This window comes from Muscardinus avellanarius (assembly GCF_963383645.1).
Source record: "Muscardinus avellanarius genome assembly, chromosome: 1".
Lineage (NCBI taxonomy): Eukaryota > Metazoa > Chordata > Mammalia > Rodentia > Gliridae > Muscardinus > Muscardinus avellanarius.
The window spans coordinates 209175426-209198416 of NC_137786.1; the positions used below are offsets into that span (position 1 = coordinate 209175426).

Sequence of the window (22991 nt, forward strand, 5' to 3'; positions counted from 1 at the left end):
TGCCCTTGCGATTGTTTTACAGATAAGAAAAGAGACTTTGTGGTAGCCTGGGTGTGGTAGGAGATAGAAAGGGGACCTTGTGAATGCCTATAGAGTTTCTGAGCTAAACACTGTGCATATACTTTGAATCAATTTCATCATGATTATCCCTGGACCAGAGGTGGAAAGGGAAATCATATATTTCCCTGCCTCTCTAGGGCCCTTTCTTGGGCAGGCAATTTGCTTCTCAATTATCTACCATTTTATTTGGGGTGGGAATCTCTTTTTGCATCTAGGACCTTGGAGAAGCCCTTCAGAGATTCTAATAGAGCCATCTGTTTTGGTTCCTAAGCTACTGAAATATTCACATGCAGCCTTTAACACCTGCCTTAGCATCCCTGGCAGACCCGGCCCTGAGCCCATTAAGCAGGAGAGTGTGGCCCCTTGCTTGTTCCTGAACCAGTCTTTCTGTGAAAAAGCCAAGTTAGTGAGCCTCACTCTGCCCTCAGGGTGTTGCAACTTCAGCTTTGATGAGGAGGAGTGAGAAAAGAATCTAGTTTCTGGATCCTTCACATGAGGATACCATAGTGCTCCTACTAGAGGACAGAGAGACAGTCAAGAAGCTGGCCAGTGTGTGGTAACCTCAGGGTACAATGATCCACTCCAAAAATACTGAAAGCTTGTACCCTAGGAGGTCAGGGATTTTAATCACCTCCACCCTGACCACTGGTTAGAGAAGGGAAAAGCTAACTGGGCGTGTGTCACACATCTGTACTTGGGAGGCTGAGATAGGAGGATCGCGGGTTCAAGGGCAGCCTCAGCAACTTAACAAGGCCTTGTCTCAAAATTAAAAAATAAAATAGGCCTTGGGGGGTGTAGCTTAGAAGTAGAATGCCCCTAGGTTTAATCCCCAGGACCACAAAAGGGAGGAGCTAAGTAGAAACTATCCAAAGAAATCATGGGGTGATAGAACCACTCTGTTTCCCTCGAAGGAAAAGGGAAGGAATGAAAAGTACATTGGAGTGAAAAAAAATATGCTAATATAATAGCTCTTCCTTGGTCGCTAGAACCCATGGCCTTTCATGCCATTATGGTCTCTTTATAGCCTCAGAGTTCTTAATTCTGGCCCCAGCCCGTACCTCAGTTGGATAATAAACCCAGGTTTGGCATGAATGGTCCACTCGCAGCGAGCATTTAAGGGGTAGCTCTCCAACAAAATTTGACCCTTTGGGGCTCGAAGAACCTGGCCACATCCTGAAAAGAGAAGAAAGGATTGGGTCAGGGGGATTGGAGCCAACACAAGACAGATACAAGAAGGTTTCAAAGAGCCTTTGAGTTCAGCCCACACCCCTCAGAGCAAAGCAAAGAGCAAAAAAAGGAAGCGGAATTTAGTATTTCTCAAGCACCCGGCAATGTGCTAGGCAGTTTGCATAAGTCAATTCACTTAATCCACCCAACAGCTTGGAAAGAGAAGTGGTATTATCCCAGTTTTCCAGCTGATAAAACAGATAATCAGAAGGTTAAATAAATACCTTATTGATTCACTAAGTAAGAGCAGAGATGCAAGTTCAACTAATAGAAACTCCAAGCCACTCCATTGTCCTGCCTTTCCAGGATTCCATGTGCCAGCATGGAATCTGCCTCCACTGTGGAAGGCTCAGAAAGTTAACACTCCCAGACCTCTTCTCCCTTCCCTCCTGCTACCCAGCTAGAAAATGTGTGTGAATCTTGCCTGTGACCAGCTATGTAACCAATGTCTCTTCAATGTATATCACTGGGAGGAAGAGATGCTCTCCAACCAGTTGGACAGGATTGATGGTTTGCATGTTTTTCCTGGTTCCCAAGTCCTTTTGCTCAAATTCTTATAAAGATCACCAATTAAAAACTGAACACATGGATCAAAAAAGGGCGCCTGGTTGAAGCAAAAGTAGAGTCCATAGCCCTCCACCTTCATTTACCCTCCCCTGGTTCCCTGGTTATCTCCAAAGGAATCTCTAAGATCTGAAAACCACGAGACTACATAGTCTTTAAACTATATCATTTTCTAGTGTCAATATCTAAACACAAAAGCTGGGCACAGTGGTGCATGCCTGTCATGCCAGCTAATTAGGAAGCTGATATAGGAGGATCACAAGTTCAAGGCCAGCCTGAGTAACTTAGCAAGACTATATCTCAAAATAAAAAATAAAAAGGAAGCCAGGCGTGATGGCACACGCTTGTAATCCCAGCATTCGGGAGGCTGAGACTGGAGGATCGCAGTTCATGGACAGCCTCAGCTACTTAGTGAGGCCCTCTGCAACTCAGTGAGACAAGGTTTCAAAATAAAGAAGAAAAAAATAGGGCAGGGGGTGTAGCTCGGAGGTCAAATGCCCTTGGGTTCCACCTCCAGACCCGCAATAAATAAATAAATAAATAAACAAATAAATAAATAAATAAATTTTTAAAAGGGTCCAGGGTTGTAGTTCAATGGTAAAGTGTCCCTGAGATTGATTCCCAGTTTTGGGGGGAGGGAGGGAAGAAAGAAAAAGCGCAAATATGGAAAATGCACTTTGTTTTTACAAAAAGAATTTGAGGAAAATGTCTTGCGTTGATTTTATAGAAAAAATTTGTGTCATGTAAATAAATAATATTCCTTCCCTAGTGATGGCAAACTGTGATCTAATTAACCAACTCCAGCCTACTACTTATTTTGTAAATAGTTTTATTGAAACACAACCACACCCATTTATTTATGGCTGCTTTTATGTTATAGCAGCATAGTTGAGTCATTGCAACAAGAGACAGTAGAGCTCACAAAAAATGAAAATATCTATTGACATTTACCAAAAAAAGTTTACCCAGTTCTCTATAGAAATCCAGATTAACATCATAAACTCTGGATGTGTAGTTATAGTCTATAAACACCCCAAAGTAAAAAAAAAAAAAAAATCTCATAGCTAAAAAGTAAAAGATTAGCTGGGCATGGTGGCACATGCCTATAATCCCAGTACTTGGGAGACTGAGACAGGAGGATCACATATTTGAAGCCAGCCTCAGCAACTCAGCATGACCCTCAGCAACTTAGCAATACCTTGTTTCAAAATAGGGCTGGAGGCATTATCTGAATAGAGAGTCTGTTCTTGCCTCCAGGCAAGCAAGTTGCTCCTGAGGTAATTGGGACCGGTTAGGGAAGAAAAAACGTCAAATGCATAATTGCATTACATGGAAACTGTTTTATATGGATAAGCCTGAGTCTTAGAAGAACGATTAAAAGAAACCAGGGAGGCTGATGGAAGGACTGGTGCCCAAATTCAGTAATTAAAGTCTGAATTCTGCAGGGTACTCACTCTCTTTCTTTAGGCAAGTCATATTCAATACTCTGCCATCATCTATTTCAGAAAACTATGTTACCTATCTGGTAGAATATTTCCAGACTATAGCTCAAATTCTGTTCAGTGTTTGCAATAGCTGGAGGGGTGTGTGTGTGTGTGTGTGTGTGTGTGTGTGTGTGAGAGAGAGAGAGAGAGAGAGAGAGAGAGAGAGAGAGAGAGAGAGAGAGAGAGAGAGAGGATTGAATGAAGCTAGGGGCATTCTACCTACCTCTGATCTATACCCTCAGCCCTATGTTTTTTGTTTTTTTTTTTTGTTTTTTTTTTTTACTGGTACACTGTATAGTCTCACATAATAATGTGGATCATATTGACAATGGCATACATTCACAGAGTACTTGGTACCCTCTCCCCCATTTCCTTCTTCACCAGCACTGAGTATCCAGGTTGACATGCTACACTCACACTTATACACATATTCAAATGTAGCTCCTTCATTAATTAACCTCAGCTTTCTTCCTCCCCTATCCTTCCTTTCTAACTTTGCTGAGGTTTCCCTCTATTATCTGGAGTGCCTCTTGTATCCCTAATACTCCCTAGTTTGGGCATATTAGAGAAAACATATGTCCTTTTTTCTTTCTGGGCTTGGCTGATCTCACTTAACATAATGTTCTCCAGGTCTTTCCATCTTCTTGTGAATGGCATGATTTTGTCCCTTATTGATGAGTAGAATTCAAATGTGTATATTTCCTATAATTTTGCAATCCATTTATCTGTTGATAGAGACCTAGGTTGGTTCCATATTTTGGCTATTACAAATTGTGCTGCTATGAACATGGATATGCATATGTTACTGTAGTTCTCTGATTTCAACCCCTTTGGAAAGATACCCAGGAGTAGTATAGCCACATAATATGGTGTAAAACCATTAGAGAAGGGCATGAACTAAACACTCAAACATATAGGCATAGGTAGTAACTTTCTCAACAAAACCTCCAAAGTGCAGGAAATTAAAACAAGAATTAACAAGTAGTATGGCATCAAACCAAAAAGTTTCTGCTCATCAAAGGAAACCATCAAGAATCTAAAGAGAAAGCCTACAGAATGGGAGAAGATCTCTACTGGGCTAATATATAGAACATACAAAGAGCTCAAAAGACTTTACAATAGCAAAACAACCCATTAAGAAATGGGCAACTGAATTGAATAGACACTTCACAAAAGAAGAGATACAAGCCGAGCGTGGTGGCGCACACTTGTAATCCCAGCATTTGGGAGGCTGAGACCAGAGGATCATGGTTCACGTACAGCCTCAGCTACTTAGTGAAGCCCTTTGCAACTTAGTGAGACCCTGTTTAGGGGAGGGAGTGTAGCTGGAGGTAGAATGCCCCTGTGTTCCATCCCAGACCTGCCAAAAAAGAAGAAGAAAAGGAAGAAGAAGAAGGAGAAGGAGGAGAAGGAGGAGGAGGAGGAGGAGGAGGAGGAGGAGGAGGAGGAGGAGGAGGAGGAGGAGAAGAAGAAGAAGAAGAAGAAGAAGAAGAAGAAGAAGAAGAAGAAGAAGAAGAAGAAGAAGAAGAAGAAGAAATGGCCAATAGATACATGAAGAAATATTCAACACCATTAGCCAAAAGGGAGATTCAAATCAAAACTACACTGAGATTCCATCTAACCCCAATCAGAATGGCAAGAATAAAGAAGTAAAATAACAACAAATGCTGGCGAGGATGTGGGGAAAGAGGACCTCTCTTAGTGTTGGTGGGAGTGCAAACTAGTTCAGCTGCTATGGAGATCAGTGTGAAGATTCCTTAAGTTTTATTTTGAAACAAAATTTTGCTAGTTGCTGAGGGTCTGGCTGAGTTGCTAAGGCTGGCCTCAAATCTGTGATCCTCTTGTCTCAGTCTCTCAAGTACTGGGATTAAAGGCATGTAGCACTACACTCAGCTAATGTTTTTCTTTTTAGCTATGCGATTTTATACTTTTGCAGGTGTTTATGGAATATAACTACATATCCAGAGTTTATGATGCTAGTCTGTGTTTCTATAAGGAACTGAGTATATACCTTTTTGATAAATGTTTAGAAATAGATATTTTCATTTTTGTGGGCCCCACTGTCTCTTGTCACAATGATTTTATTTACTTATCTTAAGCAAATCAGCCACATCATGCTCTTGATTCAGCCCTCCAATGGCTGCCCCCACATGTATGCACTCCTACCACACCCACAGCCCTGACTCAGTGCCCACCAGGCCTACCCTGGGCCCAGTTCTCATACACTCACCCACCCTCTTGCTTTTGCAAGTACACCAGCTTTCTTTCTGCTCCCAACACCAGGCCTTGACTTTGCTTTGTCCTTAACCTAGAAGTCTCATTTTTCTTCTCTATCTCCTTCCTTTGAGAATTAGGCTCAGCTGCTGCTTCTTCAAAGAGGCCTTCCTTGACCAGCTAGCGAAGAAGGTCTGTCCAATTCTACATAACCATCCTGACTCTCTTTTATTATATTCATAATGCACCTCTCTAGACGAAATCATTTGAGTTTATTTTCTTTCTTCCTTTGGCAGAGCTGGGACCTTTTCAAGCTTGTATTCTTAGGATGGTTCCTGCATATAGCCAGTTTTCAATAAATATTTACTGAATTAATATGATGATATTATTATGTTATAGTATTATTTTAACCAAATACTGGCTAAAAGCTTTACAAACATTATTTTATTTAATCTTTATAGGAAGACAACATTCATCTGCCCATTTTCTAGATAGAAAAGTAACTTTCTCCAAGCTCAGATGGCCAGAAAGTCAGAAAACTCTGCAAATTACTGTCCTAATTATTAAAAAAATTAAGCATTGATTCATGACAGTAATATTATAGAACCAGCATAGGTGTCTATCAATAGATGACTGGATAAAGAAAATGTGATATGTACACACAATGGAGTCGTAATCAGCCATAAAGAAGAACAAAAGTATGTCATTTGCAGGAACATAGGTGGAACTGGACAGCATTAAGCAAAATAAGCCAAGCCGGGCATGGTGGCGCACACTTGGGAGACTGAGACAGGAGGATCGCAGGTTCACGGCCAGCCTCAGCTACTCAGTGAAGCTCTCCACAACTTAGTGAGACCCTGTTTGAAAATAAAGAATAAAAAATTGGGCTGGGGATGTAGCTCAGAGGTAGGATGCCCCTGGGTTCAATTCCCAGTACAGAGAGAGAGAGAGAGAGAGAGAGAGAGAGAGAAGGGAAGAGAAGAGAAGGGAAGGGAAGGGAAGGGAAGAGAAGAGAAGAGAAGAGAAGAGAAGAGAAGAGAAGAGAAGAGAAGAGAAGAGAAGAGAAGAGAAGAAGGAAGGAAGAGAAATAAGCCAGGCTCAGAAAGTCAGGGGTCCTATGTTTTCTCTTATATATGGAAGTTAAAAAAAAAAGGAAAGATGGTGGGGGTGGGTACAGAATCTCATGAAAACAGAAGGAAGACCAATAGAATATAGGAAGGAGAGCAGGGGTGGTAAAGGGGAAATTTAGGCAAATCAAATTATGTTATGAGCATATATAAATATGTAACAGCGAATCCCACTGTCAAATATAATAATAATGCACCAATCAGGCATAGTGGCGTGTAGGCCCATAATCCCAGCATTTGGGAAGCTGAGACAGGAGGCCTGGAGATTGGATACCAACCTCAGCAATTTAGCAAGTCCCTTAGTGACTTAGTAGACCCTGCTTTAAAATAAAATAAAATGGATCGGTCGTGGTGGCGCACACTTGTAATCTCTGTGCTTGGGAGGCTGAGACAGGAGGATCGCATAGGTTCGAAGCCAGCCTGAGCTGGCTTAAGAGACCCTGTTTCCAAAGAAAATATAAAAAAATAGGTCTGGAAATGTAGCCCGGAGGTAGAAGGCCCTGGGTTCCATTCCCCAGTACCACTAAAAATAAAAATAAAAATAAAATAAAATAAAATAAAATAGGGCTAGGGCTGTATCTTAGAAGTAGAATGCCCCTGGGTTCAACCCCCAGTACCACATACAGAATAATAATGATGTACCAATTTAATAAGTCATACAAAAATAGAAACTTTGAACTCTGACTATCCTTGGTTGGAAACTCAGCTTTATCTCTGAGAGCTGTCGAGGCTTTGACAAGTCACTCCATCTCTCAGACCCTCAGTAAACCTGAGTCAGATGTGAATAAAACATTCACATGGTTTGTAAGGCTTAAATCAGATTATGGATAGAAAACCCATAAACAGAAAAATCAGCAAATGTTAGCTTTTGCTATTGGGTGCCAGAGCAGGGGTTTGAACTTTGCTCTGTCTTGTCCTGGTGCCTGGTCTTGGCTGGCGTATTCAGCTGTTTTAGGGGCTTTCTGACCCAGTCCCCTCCCACTTCATGACAAAGTGGGAGGATTTTGCTTCCTCTCCACCCCCCCCCCCGTGCACATTGCTTCTTCCTGCACACCTCACACTTTCTAGCGCCCACATCTGCCCATCTGCTGAAGGGCTGCGGAAGTGCTACGCTGGGTGTGAGAGACAAAAAAAGAAGTCTTTCTGCACAGCCTTCGCCCAAGAATTGGCAGCTTCCCAGCCTGCAAGGTGCTAAATCCCAGCTCTTCCCCCCCACCCCACAGAAAACCGCCTGCTGAGAACCCCAAGTTAAAACCAGCAGCAAATGCTGCCAGTCTGTTTCCGGTCTCTCCCATCCATATGGGAGCTGGAATCAGACAGCTGTGTCCCTGGGTCCCCCTGGGTCCCTTCCCAAATGCAAGAGAAGCCAGTGGCCATCCCCATTCATGTTGTCTTGGCAAGTCCCTGGGGATTTGGACCAGCTCCAGGGTTTCATGCAGCCTGTGCAGGGCTCAGAGCCCCCAGCCCTGCCCAGGCACAGCCCCAGCCATGTGAAACACCAGCCACTTGCCCCTGCAGGCCCAGGGGTGTCCTTCCCAAGTGGCCAGGACTCCCAAATACATGCAGCATCTCCATTCTTTATACTGTTATTCCTTCTCACTCTGAAGGGGAAGGCAGAGTTGGCCCCAAGACAGAGAGCAATTTCCAACCAACCAGAGACAAAGGCTACTTCTTGGAAATTTGCTTGGAGGAAGGGGTGGATGTTGGGCAAAAAGGAAGAGGGAACCCCACCTCCTTCCTACATCAAGGGACTCCTTCAGCTCCCCTCCCGCTCCTGCCTCTGCTTGGGGACTTGGCGGGCCTGGGTACAGAGAGGAACTAAGTACACTGCTCTGTCCAGGACAGAACAGTGAACACAGCCGAGTGTCCCTGCCAAGGAAGTGCTGCTTGCCAACCAAGCAGGTGGTCCTGAGTTGAAAGACCAGAGCAGGCAAAGGGCCCAGAGGACGTGCTTGGATTCCCCAACCCTGTCTTGCTGCGGGGCAAGAAGACAGAGACACAGAGACAGAGACAGAGAGAGACAAAGAATGTGTAGGGGGTTGTGTTGGTGAAGCCAAACTATGTTCTAGGATCTCAACTGCTGCAGTCTAAAGCAGGAGGGATAGCTGGACAGACATGGCTTTTGCAGAGTTAAAAGGAAGTCTCCATTATTTTTTAAATCATAAGAGAGCTGGAAGGTTCCCAACAAAAATGAACACCCCCCTTCCAAGCAGTCACACAAAAGTCTTGTTATCTCCAGCATTAGGGCTGGGAACATACTGGCAGGAGAGGGACATCACACTTCTGAGATGTGGCTTGTTTTGCTTGTTTTGGTTTTCTTTACTCTTTCCTCTTAAAAAAAAAGAGGACTTTAAAAAAAAAAAAAAACCCTCCACTGAATGTGGCGGAGCATATCTATAATCCCAGCACTTGGGAGACCAAGAAAAGAGGATCATAGGTTCAAGGCCAGCCTCAGCAACTTAGCAAGGCTCTCAGCAACTTAGTGGCACCCTGTTTTAAAATAAAAATAAAATATGTCTGGGGTTTAGCTCAGAGGTAGAATGCCCCTAGGTTCAATCCTTAGTCACACACACACACACACACACACACACACACACACACGCACACACACACACACACACACACGTGCTCAGACAGGGAGGCATTTGCATTCTCTTTCCTCAGATGACTCAAGAGGCTGGACTGCTTTCAATGCAGCCAGACCCAACCTCAGTTCAGCCATTTCCTAGCTGTAGGACCCCAGACAGGGTCACTATATATTTTGAGCCAAGGCTTTTCATTTTGGAAAGAAGAGTAACAGAAGTAGGTACCACATGGTGTGTGTGTGTGTGTGTGTGTGTGTGTGTGTGTGTGTGTGTGTGTGTTACTGGGGATGGAATCCAGAGGCATTCTACCTCCAAGCTACACCCCTAACCCTATTTTTATTCTTTGTTTTGAAACAGGGTCACATTAAGTAGCTGAGGCTGACTGCAAACCTGCGATCCTCCTGTCTCAGCATTCCAAATACTGGGAGCTCCCAAGCGTGCGCCACCACACCCAACTAGGTATTTCTTATTTGATTATTCTAAAGGACTAAATAAAACATCGTATTTGAAGCACTTAGCATGGTGCCCGGTTCATAAAGTGCTCCAAAAATGTTAACCAGTGTTATTTTTCTTGAGTTTAAATGCCAACAATTTTGGCAAAGGAATCATAGAGGACGGCCTAAGTTCTGACCTGCTGCTCTGGACTCCTGAGAGCTGCATCTCTTCCCTGGCTGGAACCCCGAGCTCATCAGGCTCAGCCGCCAGACAGTGCTGGCAAAGCCAGGGTCCGATGGGAGCAGGAAAGGAAGCTTGCACTGCCACACGGCTTGGGTCACCCTGCCATGGCCTGCCAGGCACTCAGGCCCGCAGAGCGAGGCCTGGGGCCTCTCAGCGCAGGGGTGGCCCAGTGGAGAAGGTGGGAGGAGCCCTGGGGCTAAGCATCTGGATTAGCATTTTGAGCCTGCTGTTGCTAAGCCCTGGAATAGCTACACACATGGAAATTTACCTGTACTCTCACTCCCATGCCTCAGTGTCCTTGTCCTTGCCTGTTTACAGGCTCTGACGGTGGCTGGGAAGAGGACAAATGAGCCAGCACAGGAAAGTGTTTAGACGACACCTGCTCACAGCAGGTGCTACATGGTGGCCATTATTGGGAACTCAGGTCTTCATCAAGAATAATTCGAGGTCCAGGAGTGACTCCCCAGCCCACCTCATGATTTGGCCTGAACCTCAATTAGTCTATATTTTACAATGATGGTTTATTAAATTGTTTGCCTCCCCCATGATGCAATTCTGTAAAAGCAGGAACTCCTTCACATTCTGTGTTAAGCTGCTGTTTCTATTGTTGATTGAATGAACTACCACGCCAAACAATTAACATCTCCCTGCCCAATCAAACCATTTTAAAGCCCCTTGTCCCTGTGCCAAATGGCATGCTCATTCATTTGAAACAGTTGTCCGGCAAGAATAGCTTCTACCCTCCTCCCTGAAGTTGCCAAGGTCTTCACAGAAAATGTGCACTCACCACTCTGCTAACCAGCTCAAAGGCAGGCGCTGGTCTGGGCACATTTAGAACTCAGATTGTGGGCGACTTTCAGCGCCTCCTCTGGGCATCAGTTTGGCTTATTTCTCTTAACCTGCCTTCAGTTTTCTGATCTTTCTTCTGTGGTGACCAATAGGCTGTTAATTCCCTCCAATTACTTTCTCAGACACTGTCCTCTTCAGTTCTAGAATTACCATTTGGTTCTTCTAATACTTTTTAAATCTCTTCTGAAATCTCTATCTTTATCCATTGTGTTCATCTTTTGCTGTCGATCTTTTAATATATTTAAAGCTATTCAAAACTTTGGGTCTGAAAAGTTTAGTAATCAGTGTTTGTTTGTCTGTGGTTTTTTAAATTTTGTTTTGGGTTTTTGTTTTGTTGTTTTGTTTGTTTTGTACTGGTGATTGAACTCAAAGGCATTCTACCTCCACGCTCACCCCAGGCCCTTTTATTTTTTATTTTGAAACAGGATCTCCCCACGTTGTGATCCTCCTTTCTCAGTCTCTCAAGTACTGAGATTACAGATGTGCACCACTGTGTTCAGCTTATGGTCGATTTCTTTTGACTGACTGACCATGGATGATATTGCCTTATTTCTTCACAATATTAAGTCTCTTTGACTTTCAGCTCTTCTTCCCTCTAACTTCCTGTACTTCCATGACTAGGAAATGGGGACACTGTGAGCCTGAGATCGTGAGACTATAAGGCTACAAAATTTTTTTGTGGCAATTATTTATTACTATTTTTTGTAATCATATATCACTTTGTAATACAAGACTTGAGAGGATATACAAGCACATATCATCCAATAAGCCCTCATCCAATCCCCATCCCATTCCCTCCCCCTCCCTCGATCCCATGCTTAACTGGTGATTTATCTTTGATATAATTGTTTACAAACCTCATGAGTTTTAAAGGGATTCCATCCTCCCCCATCCCCTCCCTTCTGATTGGTCACCTTAATTGCTTCTCGATAGGGCCCTTTTTACTACTTGACCTCCTCCTGTTACCCCTTTCCTCCTAGTTCTTGCTAATTAGGGGAAGCATCTGGACTTTATTTTCTGTGCTATTTCTCTGTGCATGTCGCATTGCAAGTTCCAATCCCACTCTTGACGGCCCCAGTAGTGGCCTGGCCACCCAGAGGACTCTGATCCTAACCTCGCTGGCTCCAGCACCGGCCTTGCCTAATGGAAGGCTCCGATCCTGGCCTCGCTGGCCCCAGCACCGGCCTAACTCCTCAGCAGGCTCCTATCCCAGCCTCGGAGGCCCCAGCACCGACCTTGCCTCACAGCAGGCTTCAAACCCAGCCTCGATGGCCCAGGCACTGGCCTAACCCCTCGGCAGGCTTCAATCCCAGCCTCAGAGGTCTCAGCACCAGCCTTGCCTCACGGCAGGCTCCGATCCCAACCTCGCTGGCTCTGGTACTGGCCTAACACATCAGCTGGCTCCCATCCCAACCTCTGAGGCCCCAGTACCAGCTTTACCTTATGGCTGGCTCCGATCCCAGTCTCACTGACCCCGGCACCGACCTAACCCCTCGGCAGGCTCCGATTCCAGCCTTGGAGGCCACAGCACCGGCCTTGCCTCATGGCAGGCTCCGATCCCAGCCTCATTGGCCCCAGCACTGGCGTAACCCCTCGGCAGGCTCCAATCCCAGCCTCGGAGGCCCCAGCACCGGCCTTGTCTCATGACAGGATCCGATCCCAGCCTCGATGGCCCTGGCACCGGCCCAAACCCTCAGCAGGCTCCGATCTGCCCTTGGAGGCCCCAGCACTGGCCTTGCCTCATGGCAGGTTCCGATCCCGGCCTCACTGACCCCGAGACCAGCCTAACCCCTCGGCAGGCTTCGATCCTGGCCTCGGAGGCCTCAGTAGTGGCCTTGCCTCACAGCAGGCTCTGATCCAGGCCTTGCTGGCCCTGGCACCGGCCTCACCCCTCAGCAGGCTCTGATCTGAGCACCCTCTTCACCCAGCAGGTTGTCCCACGTTCCCAAGGGTGTGTGGTGGTAGTATTCTGCCTCTGAGGTAATTTCTTCAAAAGTTCCAGGTGTATTACGTCAGATCTCTGCCTCCCCTGAGTACTTGCCGCTGACAAAGCGACTGCCTCCAGCATTTCAAATCTTTCCCAAGCTCTTTTCCCATACCGCATAATGTCCAGGGTTCCTAAGCATGCGCAGCAGTAGCATTTGACCTTTGGGGTAATTTTTTCTTCAGAGGATCTGGGTGGGTTGGATCAGATGTCTCCCTCTCCCAAATCCAAGTCTCCACCGCCATCTTGGCCACTGCTGCTGCCACTGCCTTCCTCCTAGGTCTCCGCTAGACTCTCTCCTTACAGGTGATGTCCAGGATTCTTAATGATGTCGAGAAGCAGCAGTCCTCCTTCATGGGTAATTTTTTCCAAAAGTTCCAGTTCAGATGGATATGTTTTGTCTGCATCTCCAATATTCTAGCTGCCACCAGGGCCATCGTAACCCCTTTTGAATATTTTTCTTTTTTTGTTTCCCTTTTTTTTTTTTTTTAAATAAGAGAAGAGAGTATGTGTGGTTTGGGGAGGATGTTGGATCAGGCACTCAGTAGTGATGAAATTTTTTTTTTCCTTTCTGGATGGGAGGGGGTCTCCTAAGGGTGCCCCACCCACACCCACCCACCCGCCTGGTGTTGGGCCCTTGCAGCCCTGACCTCTGGGGCCTTCCAGGTGGGGGGGGGATGCTTAAGGGTGCCCCGCCTGCACCCGCCCACCCTCCAGGGTTGGGTCCATGCAGCCTGGAGGTCCGGGCCCTTCCGGGTGGGGGAGGATCGCCTAAGAGAGCCCGCCCGTGCCCACCCACCTACCTGGGGTAGGGGCCATGTGGCCAAGGCTACAAATTTTTGAAGCTACAAGACTATACTAATCCCAAGATCTGCTTCTTAACCTTAGCCTGCCTCTACTTGTTCAGGAAAAATTCATTTTAGAAAAGACTTGGTGGAGAAGGTTATCTGTGCTTTGAGTTTCCTCTAAGCCTGGCCGGCTTCTGCTTCTCTTGCAGGTTCTCTCCTTCCCCAACCTCAGCTCTGGCCCAGGGATGAAGCATCCTGATCCCTGTTCACCTGGAGTGAATACATTCCCCCTAGATTTCAGATTCTTTTAAATTGCATGTTCATAGATATTGGCTAGTTTTAAAGAAAATTGTGATTTTCTTTGGTTTATCTAGTGCTTTCTTACTGTTGGGCCAGGAGAGGTCTCTCATGCCCTTTTCACTCACTCTCCTCAGAAACTGAGTTATGATTGATGAACTCTTTGACAAAGAGTATGTTTTCTGTCCTTAAGTAATTCTCTTTTTCCTATACTTCCTCTCTGGCCCTATACTACTTTCTCCCCCCACCCAATACAGAAAAATTCATAATAACAACAAAAAGCTCACTTCATGGCTCTGGTTTAGTAAGACATGCAGCAGTCACTTTTTATTAAGCACAATTAACACTGACTTACTATATACCAGAATCCACATGAAAAGATATATAGACAGTGCTGCATTTAGCCCTTGTACAAATCTTCTGAGTAGCCACTGTTATTATCCCCACTTTGTAAATGAAACTGAGATTTACAAAGACTTGGCAACTTTGCCCAAAGTCACAGAAGAAATCAAGGTTCAAATCCAGGGCCTGCTGGTTCTAGCCCAGGCTGCTAAACACCTCATGCTATTGCAACTTGGACCCAACTGGGCATTGTTCTTTTCCTGGAAATATCAGGACACAAAAGACTAGCCAATTTGCCAAGAGTCCACCCCAGGTGATTTCTACCACACTTCCCCAGGAAGACAGCTCCCTAAGTCTGCAACACATGATTTGGGAGCCTTTTCTTTCTCTCTCTCCTTCCCTCTTTTCCTTCCCTCTCAGTTTTGCTCTTAATCATTCCTAGTTATGGCCCAGGTATCAGCCTGCACAAATCATCGTCTCTGATATGCTAGCCACACAAACATTTTTGGGCATGGCTCATGGCCAGTTCCTCTGCTCCTCTGCCTCTGTCCAAAATATAACTAAGAAGATAAACATATTAAGAGCCTGTAATCTCTCTCCATAAATCCCCTCTCATCTGGGTTGCTTTCCTAACCTTCTTAGATCCCCAATATCCTTCAGGGACTGAAAGGTTAGGATCACTGTCATGCTAGCTATAAGAATGTAGCTTCCTTGGTGGCCTGGGGGCCTCTCACTGTTCATCTGTTTGTGGCTAAGAACCTCAGCCTGAGGGCCAAATTAAATAAATGCTTCTCCAGATGTCAGCAGTGGAGGTCAGCAGAAGGGTTCCTTAAAGGACTCATCTTCCCAGTTAAAAAATCTTTGAGAGGAAGCCTTAGATTTGACTCTAGACACCAGCACCTCTAATTACCAGCACCAGAATCACAGTTCCTAAGGACCATTCCCCACTCAAAGGAACCCAGATTCATGGAGAGATGACCTGGTTCTAGGACATGGCCATAGAAAACAAAGGTGACCTTAAAACATTTTTAGGCAATAAGACCAGCAAGAAAATGCTCCAAGGATAATGTGGTATGGCCAGCCTGAAACGGCCCCCTTGCCCAAACCTGGGATAATTTGACCATCAAAAATAAAAAGTATGATGTTGTGAAATGTGAAAAAAATAAAATGTATGAACCCACTGTGCAGAAAAAGAGAGAGAAAGCCAGATGTTGGAAAGTGGTAATAGGTGGTGAGTCCAGAAGAATATACGCATCTATACTATCCTTTATAGATTTGAAATTTTTCAGATTAAAAATTTTGGAAAAGGAAGAAAGAGACTCCTTTCTTCTATGGCTCTATATGATGTTCAAAGGGGGGGGGGGCAGGGAGGATGCCAGAGCCCTGCAGATGGTACTCAGCAAGAAGCCCTCCTCCTTCAGGATAAGGAACTGTCTGAAAGGATTGCTTAAGCGCCATCTACTGGGCAAAGGCTTGTACTGCCACAGTACGCCGTGGTGTCCAGGCCAGGAGAGGCCACCCAGGGCTCCCTAAACACAGATGGAAGCAAAATGCCCAGACCAGGCAGTCAACAAAGAGCAAATGAATTCGTTCTATGAATTCACCTCATTTTTATGTAGTGCCAATATGAAGTGTGGCCAATACATCTTATGGGTGATGTCTCTTAGGACCAGCCTTGTTTCCACAGATGGAGTGCACACTCCCATGAGGGCTCATTGTATTTCCTGGTGACCAGCCCAGGGCTCCATAGAAAGTGCTCCAGAAGCATCTGTAGCTTTGATAACATACACTGTGGGATGAGGCTTCTCGAACAATAATGGAATAGAGCAAGCACAAATAAACCAATACAAAAGCAAAATCAGATGGGGATCTAACCCTTATTCTATTTGTTTACTTCAGAGCACTGATGCATTCCAAAAACAATTTTGGGGGGTCTTCCTCCTTATGCTGCAAATTCCAGGTTGGCAGAGATCATGTCTAGCTGCTTAATATTGTATGTCCAGCACCTAGGAGCATCCATTCAGGAAAACATTTATTTTTATAATGAGTTGGTAAACTAGTGAATAAAGGCATGAGCTCTCTGCTCTGTTTGCTTATTGGCAGTGTCTGGCTGCCTCGAGGCAATTCTGATGTACTTGAGGAAGCCTCAATACTATACACAGGTACCATCACCAACCCAACCAATTAGACTCTAGATAGCCAACTCTCACACTGAGGCTCAGACGAGGACTCGGTCAGTAGGTGCTTTTCAGAGGGGCACATGCACAGGATTTCTCGGGACAACTGCTTCCTTCTGTCTTGTAACCTTGTACGTGATTGACCTTCTGCATACAAATGTTCTTTCTCTTTCCTATCTCCCAAACACACCCACTTACTAATACAAAGGGACTCGAGTATTGCTTAGGAAATGTTTGCACCCCTACCCATTGGGATGGGTACATTGGCTACTTCGCTGATTCAGAGCTTAGCCCTGGGGCCTCTTTTGGCTAGTGGAGGGCAAATGAATATTGTGAACAGCAGCCTTAAATGTGCCTCTGCATCTGGCTTGACCTTTGAGCTTCTGTGACCCACCAGGAGAAGAGAACACTCCAAGGAGCTGCTGCTCCTTCTGCTTGAGCCCTGCAGCCTGGAGCTCAACCCACACCAGCCAAGCCTGGGTTTCCAGGGTGTCGCCACCACCCTTGAATGCTTCAACTGACAAATGCCAGTCTCTTGACCACATCTACGTGCTCCACTACTTTATTGCCACTCTACTTGATTTTCTACCTCACTAAGACCTCCAGGCCTTCCCAGCCTGGGTCCCTGGTCAGCCATGTCTTAGTCAGCTCTTGGGCGTTTTATCCACCTCTGCTCCCACGCTGCTGGAGAGCATCGCTCAACTGTGCAAACTGACTACTGCACCTACCTAAGGGCTCCAGCCACAGCGGGGTCCCCAGCTGGTGTCTGTTCTTGTTCCTTGCATGGCTGTACCAAACCTTTGGACCTCTCAAGGCCAGCCGCATGCCTCTCTACTCTGTGCAGCAATTTCATTTCTTACTTTCCAGACAATATAGAGCCATCAGAGGGAGCTCTCTAGTAAGAGGGACATCGTGCTGTTGTTAAGAAAATGAAATTTGGGCTGGGCATCTTGGTGCACTTCTGTAATCCTAGTAGTTGGGAGGTTGATACAGAAGGATCCCAGGTTTGCAGCCAGCCTCCACAATAAAGAGAGACTCTGTTTCAAAATAAATAATAAGTAAGGCTAGGGGTAGAGCTCAGAGGCAGAATGCTCTGGGTTCAAACCCCAGTACTGAAAAAAAAAAAAAAAAAAAAAAGGAAAGAGCTGGAATTGCACAGAATTGACTTTCCCTGGGCTTTATCTTCAGGGTGTGACCTTAGGCAAGTTATTTCACATCTTTGAGCCTCACTTTCATCAAATATGACATGAGAGTACAGATTTTTTGGGGGGTGCGGCATTGTACTGAGCCCAGGGGCATTCTACCTCTGAGCTACACCCCAGCCATTTTTATTTTTTATTTTGAAACAGGGTATTGCTAGGTTCTGAGAGTCTCCCAAAGTTGCTGAGACTGGTCTCAAAACTTCAGTCCTACTTAGCCTTCCAAGTGTTGGGATTACAGATATGCCCTACCATGCTCAGCTGAGAATACAGATTTCATAGAGTGATTCTAGACATAAGATGGGACATTGCACACAAGGTGCATAGCATGGCTCCTCCCATACAGTAACAGCTAGATATATAATAGCCCCCTATAAATTCTCACCCTCCAGTCTCAGCCCAGGACAGAAGGAAGAAACTTCTTTTCCTTCATCTCTCACCTGGGTTCTTGGCTTCACTTCCTCCTGACTTCAGTTATCATCTCTCCTCCTCAGCTTCTCGTTCTATGAAAACATGTTCCCTCACATTGGCTCACAAACCTGTCTTTCCCATCTTAGTCTGTATTTCCCCACACTGTTTACTCTTGTTGGCTATCACATTACTTCTCCTATCCCTGCTGAAAATTTTAAGATTATTATAAAAGCTTATTAAAATCTCATTCACAAACATATCAAAGTCAATTACTGAGCCAAACATGAGCAGGAGGGAGGGGGAAGGGAGGGGGTGGAAACTGGGAAAGGGCTAATTGAGTGATGTGTGCATGTATGTATGCCTCCACCATCTTATACCCCAATAAGATGTATGACTACAATGCACCAATAAAAAAAAAGAAAGAATAAATAGTACTTCTCAGTGAAAAAAAGAAACTTGTCTCTTCTCTTTGTCTTCATTTCCTCCCCTTAAACCTATCTTCTGCACTTGTGTTTGAAACCTAATTGCTAAGGCCACCAGTCACCTGCCAGCTCCCAAATACAGAAACCTCTTTGCTGTCTTCACTCTGCAGGACCTTTCTGCCTTCTGTGGTACAGTTTTCCCCAGCATACCAACCCCTGCTCCTCCTGCCTCCCCCAGCCCTCTGGCTGTGCCTTCTCGCTTCTCTCTTTCCCCCTTGCCACCACCCCCTCTTCTCTTATTTTCCTTTTGTTTGCTGCCTTTTGCTCTGTGGATGGTTCTCTGCCCACCTTATGCTTCCAGGTTTCCCTGTGGGCTCTCAGCAAATGCCACCTGTATATCCAGAGTCTCCTGAGTTCACTTCAGCTCCAGGAAGAGAACTGAGTTCTATAGGGTCTCTCATGGATGCTCAAATCCTCACACATCTATCCCCATCTTCTCTCGCAGCTCACCCCCTTTCCCCACCGCCTGAGCTTCTGGAACAGTACTCTCCATACTGCCTTTGGGTGTCGACCTGACTCCACTGCAGTGGCTCCTCCACAGGTTTCCAGAATTATCTGCCAAATGTCACTTCCCTGGTCAAACCACTCAAGGCATGCTGTCCACCAACCTCAGAATAAAACTCAAGGTCTGAGTTTGGCATACTATGCCCTTCACGGTCCTATATTACCCACCTTTCTAGTCTTACTTTTTATTATTCTCTACCCAAGAGCCATTGCATGGGCGTGTGTGTGTGTGTGTGTGTGTGTGTGTGTGTGTGTGTGTGTGTTACTAGGGATTGAACTCAGGAGTACTCTACTTCAGAGTTACACCCCCAGTACATCTTTATTTTTTTTTCATATTCAATGAGGGTCTAAGTTACCATGTGCTGGCCTAGCATTGGCAATCCTCCTGTCTCAGCCTTCCATGTACTGGGGTTACGGGCGTGCACTGCCATGCCCGCTGTACCACTCCCTAGTAGTATCTCATGGATCGAGACATCTGACAGCACATTTTCCCCTGACGTCACGTGCATTTTCACACCCTGATCCTTCTGCTCCCTCTGCCTGCAGTACCATCCTATCATCCACCACCTGAGCAAAAGCATAGCTCAACCGTCACCTGTCAGAAACTTTCCCTACCCTGCTTCCTGGGATTAATTGTTTTCTCAACCATGTTTGCAGAGCACTTAGTCCAAGCCTGGTTCACAGCTCTTCCTTTTCTTCCTACTACATTTGAAAAACTTTTGAACTCTCTACCAGACTTACCTACCTACAAGGTCCTGCATGCTTGGACCCCTGACTACCATTCCAAACCCATCACCTTCTCCTACCTTGCTTAGGCACAGGGAAAAAAGCAATTTTTCATATGATCCAAAGCAGGGGAAAACTCTAACGTTATCTTCTGTCCTCCAAAGTACACAGAGAAATGCACTAAAATTCTGTCTTTCTTAAAGTCTTACTGAAAATATTTTTCCTTTTAGGCCTCTTATTAACTGAACAATTAAGGAACATACAAAATACTGATACATACAATGCACTAATTGGGCTTTTACTGTCGCTAGGCAGAGCACTAAATGCTTCAGATGCATTTATCTCATTGAATCCATACATCAGCCCTATTAGATGGGTAGCAATATTTCCTATTTACTTATTTATTTATTTATTTATTTAGTGGTGCTGGGGATTGAACCCAGGGGCATTCTACCTCCGAGCTATATCCCAAGCTCTACTTTTTATTCTTTATTTTTAAACAGGGTCTCACTGAGTTGTAGAGAGCCTCACTAAGCAATCCTCCTGTCTCAGCCTCCCAAGTATTGGGATTACTAGTGTGTGCCACCATGACTGGCTTATTTCCCATTTTTAAAGGAAGGCCACTGCTATTATAAAGGTTAAATGACTCACCCAAGGTCACACTGAAGGACGAGCAAGTCATTATTTGAACCTAGGTCTATGACATTCCAGACCTTGTGTTTTCATCATTATGCTACGTAATCTCATTAAATGGCTGCCAAAGGAATCTCAGAGTCACATCTTGCAGAAAAACCTACCTGGAAGGTATTTTACTAAGGCCAGAATTAGAGTTTCCAGAAATTGCTAACATTTTGAATCTGTAACCAAGACCAGCACTTTAAAATCTACCCATACTCTGGAATCCTGAATTCAGGCTGAAGCACTGGCCCTTTCCCTCTGGGTCTGGTTGAGTTTCTCAGCCGTAGACCATATGCTTCCCCTTTGGTCTGAGAATATTGAAACGTGTGGCATTTTGCTACAGGTCAGATTAAAGAATACTAATAACACTCTAACCACCATCTCTGTAAATATGGAATTTCACTTATAGAAATAGAATAACTGAGACTATAAGCTCATTTTAACTGCTTCTGATTCGGACAAGAAGCATATAAAATAAGCTCAGTGGAATCACAGGCAGTTGCATACCATTCTAGACACACTCTCTCAGAGGTGTGCTCCACAGTGGGGGCGCTGCAGAGGGCAATTTGAAATGGGGGAAGAGGCTAAATTCCTACTGTATTTTCAAAGAATAATTGAAACCCCAAGGGGAACTCTAAACAAAAATAATTCTCTGAGTTCAACTAGATTCTAGAAAGAATCCCTTTTGGGGGACAAATGGCATACTGGTAATTTGTTGTAGGTCCCAGGAATTTAACTTGGGATTTGCAAAGTTCACCAACAGAAATTCATATTTAAAACACATGACAGGCTGGGTGTGGTGGCGCAGGCTTGTAATCCCCTCGCTTGGGAGGCGGAGACAGGAGGATCACGCAGGTTCGAAGCCAGCCTCACTGGCTTAAGAGACCCTGTTTCCAAATAAAAATATAAAATTAGTCTGGGAGTGTAGCCCGGCGGTAGAAGGGTTTCCAGGAACCCCAGTACCACCAAAAAAAAAAAAAAAAAAAAAAAACCACTACAGATATTTTTAAGCCTTATTTTGTTGGTTTGTTGACCAATGCCACCACACAGCTGCTTCTGGAATAGGCATGAGGGAGGCTGTGTACAGAACACCTGGACTTCTTATGAGAGAAAGTCAAAGCTGAAGAACCCTCCCGGGGCCAACAACTCTGAACAGATGTCCACAACCCACATCCAGCAGATGGAAACACATCGTTGTTTTTATAGTCTTACCTAGAAAGCCCTTTGGCCGCAAGCTCAGATTCCAACCAGATAAACCTGAGTCTGTTGTAAGCCGAGACTTTAGAACGGCTTGTGCTAGTGACAGCCGTTTGGGGCCTACTTACGCATGCAGTCTCCTCCGTACCAGCCTGCTCTGCACTCGGCACAGTAGAAACCCTTCACATAGAAGTCATCCAGAGTGCCCCCCCATGAGCCATTCCGGCAGCTCTTGCAGTTTTCAAAAATGGTACAACCTGAAATATGTCCAAGAAGAATATTATTAGTCTATGCCCTTGCAGGTTCTAATACTTTGCATGAGAGACAAACTGTGCGCCTTCTCAGAGCCCTGATTCTATTAGGAGAATCAGGACCTAGCAAGATGTCAAAGCCCTTAGGAAAAAGTGTTCATCCAAGGGAAATGCTAGATTCACTGGAATTCAGTCTTGAGAACTTAAGAGAGTGGTCTGAGCCTTGTTCCCACTTGGTGGAAAAGCAACATAAAATAGCTTTCAACAAAAGACAAAAATCAGTCACACACACATGCTAGGGATAGAACCCAGGCATGTTTTTCTAGCTTTGAGCTGTACCCTAGCCCCTTTTATTTTTTTTTTTATTTTGAAACAGGGTCTTGCTAAGTTGCTGAAGGCTGAGAGCCTTTCTAAATTGCTGAGGCTGGCCTCAAATCTGTGATTTCATCATTACGGTAGAATATTTAGAAAATTTAGACAAGCAAAAAAACTTGGTAGGCTGAGACAGAAGGATTGCTCAGGTGCGAAGCCAGCCTCAGCAGCTTGGTGACGCTCTCAGCAACTTAGTATGACCCTGTTTCTAAACAAAATATAAAATAGGTCAGGGAGTGTAGCCCAGAGGTAGAAATCCCCTGGGTTCCGTCCCTAGTACCACAAAAAAGCCCTAAAAATCCTTTTACCTGAAAAATTGAACTGCTAATAATTTTTTTCTACATATATATGTGTGTATATATAGACACATTATATACAGCATATATATGCATTTTTATAAAGTAGACTTATATACTATCCATTCAGTTTTTATAACCCACCCTTTAACTTAATAACACATAATAAATATATTTTATGCCATTATACTTCTATATCATACATTTCTATAATCAAAGTGTGCCATTGGAAACATTGCTAATGTCTGGCATTAGGTTCATCATGGAAGGAAGGCATGAGGTGGCCCCAGCAAGCAGGCCACACCAGATAGGGCTGAGCAATTCCTGGGCATGAACCATTTAAAAAATGTGGTCTTTTCAGAAGTTGGGGATCAATAAGAAAAGGTATAAATAATTCATTCCCATTTATCTAAACAGCCACGTCCTGGCTCTGCCATCATCCAGTTGGACATCCCTAAGCAAATTACTTAAAGTCTTCATGGCTCAGTGCCCTCCTCTG

At 44.9% G+C, this 22991-nt stretch overlaps 1 protein-coding gene across 3 annotated transcripts in view; it reads right to left on the bottom strand.

Annotated features, from left to right (window-relative positions):
- Positions 1 to 22991, bottom strand: part of PAMR1 (peptidase domain containing associated with muscle regeneration 1) — a gene marked incomplete at both ends in the record, with an annotated part of 96380 nt that overhangs the window by 36364 nt on the left and 37025 nt on the right. For 2 of the 3 annotated variants that reach the window (XM_080706622.1, XM_080706620.1), the window contains 2 exons: positions 1119 to 1233; positions 21702 to 21830. In XM_080706622.1, the coding sequence (XP_080562748.1) occupies positions 1119 to 1233; positions 21702 to 21830 (244 nt within the window). The remainder of the gene's footprint in view (positions 1 to 1118; positions 1234 to 21701; positions 21831 to 22991) is intronic. The other variant, XM_080706621.1, reaches the window with a different exon arrangement.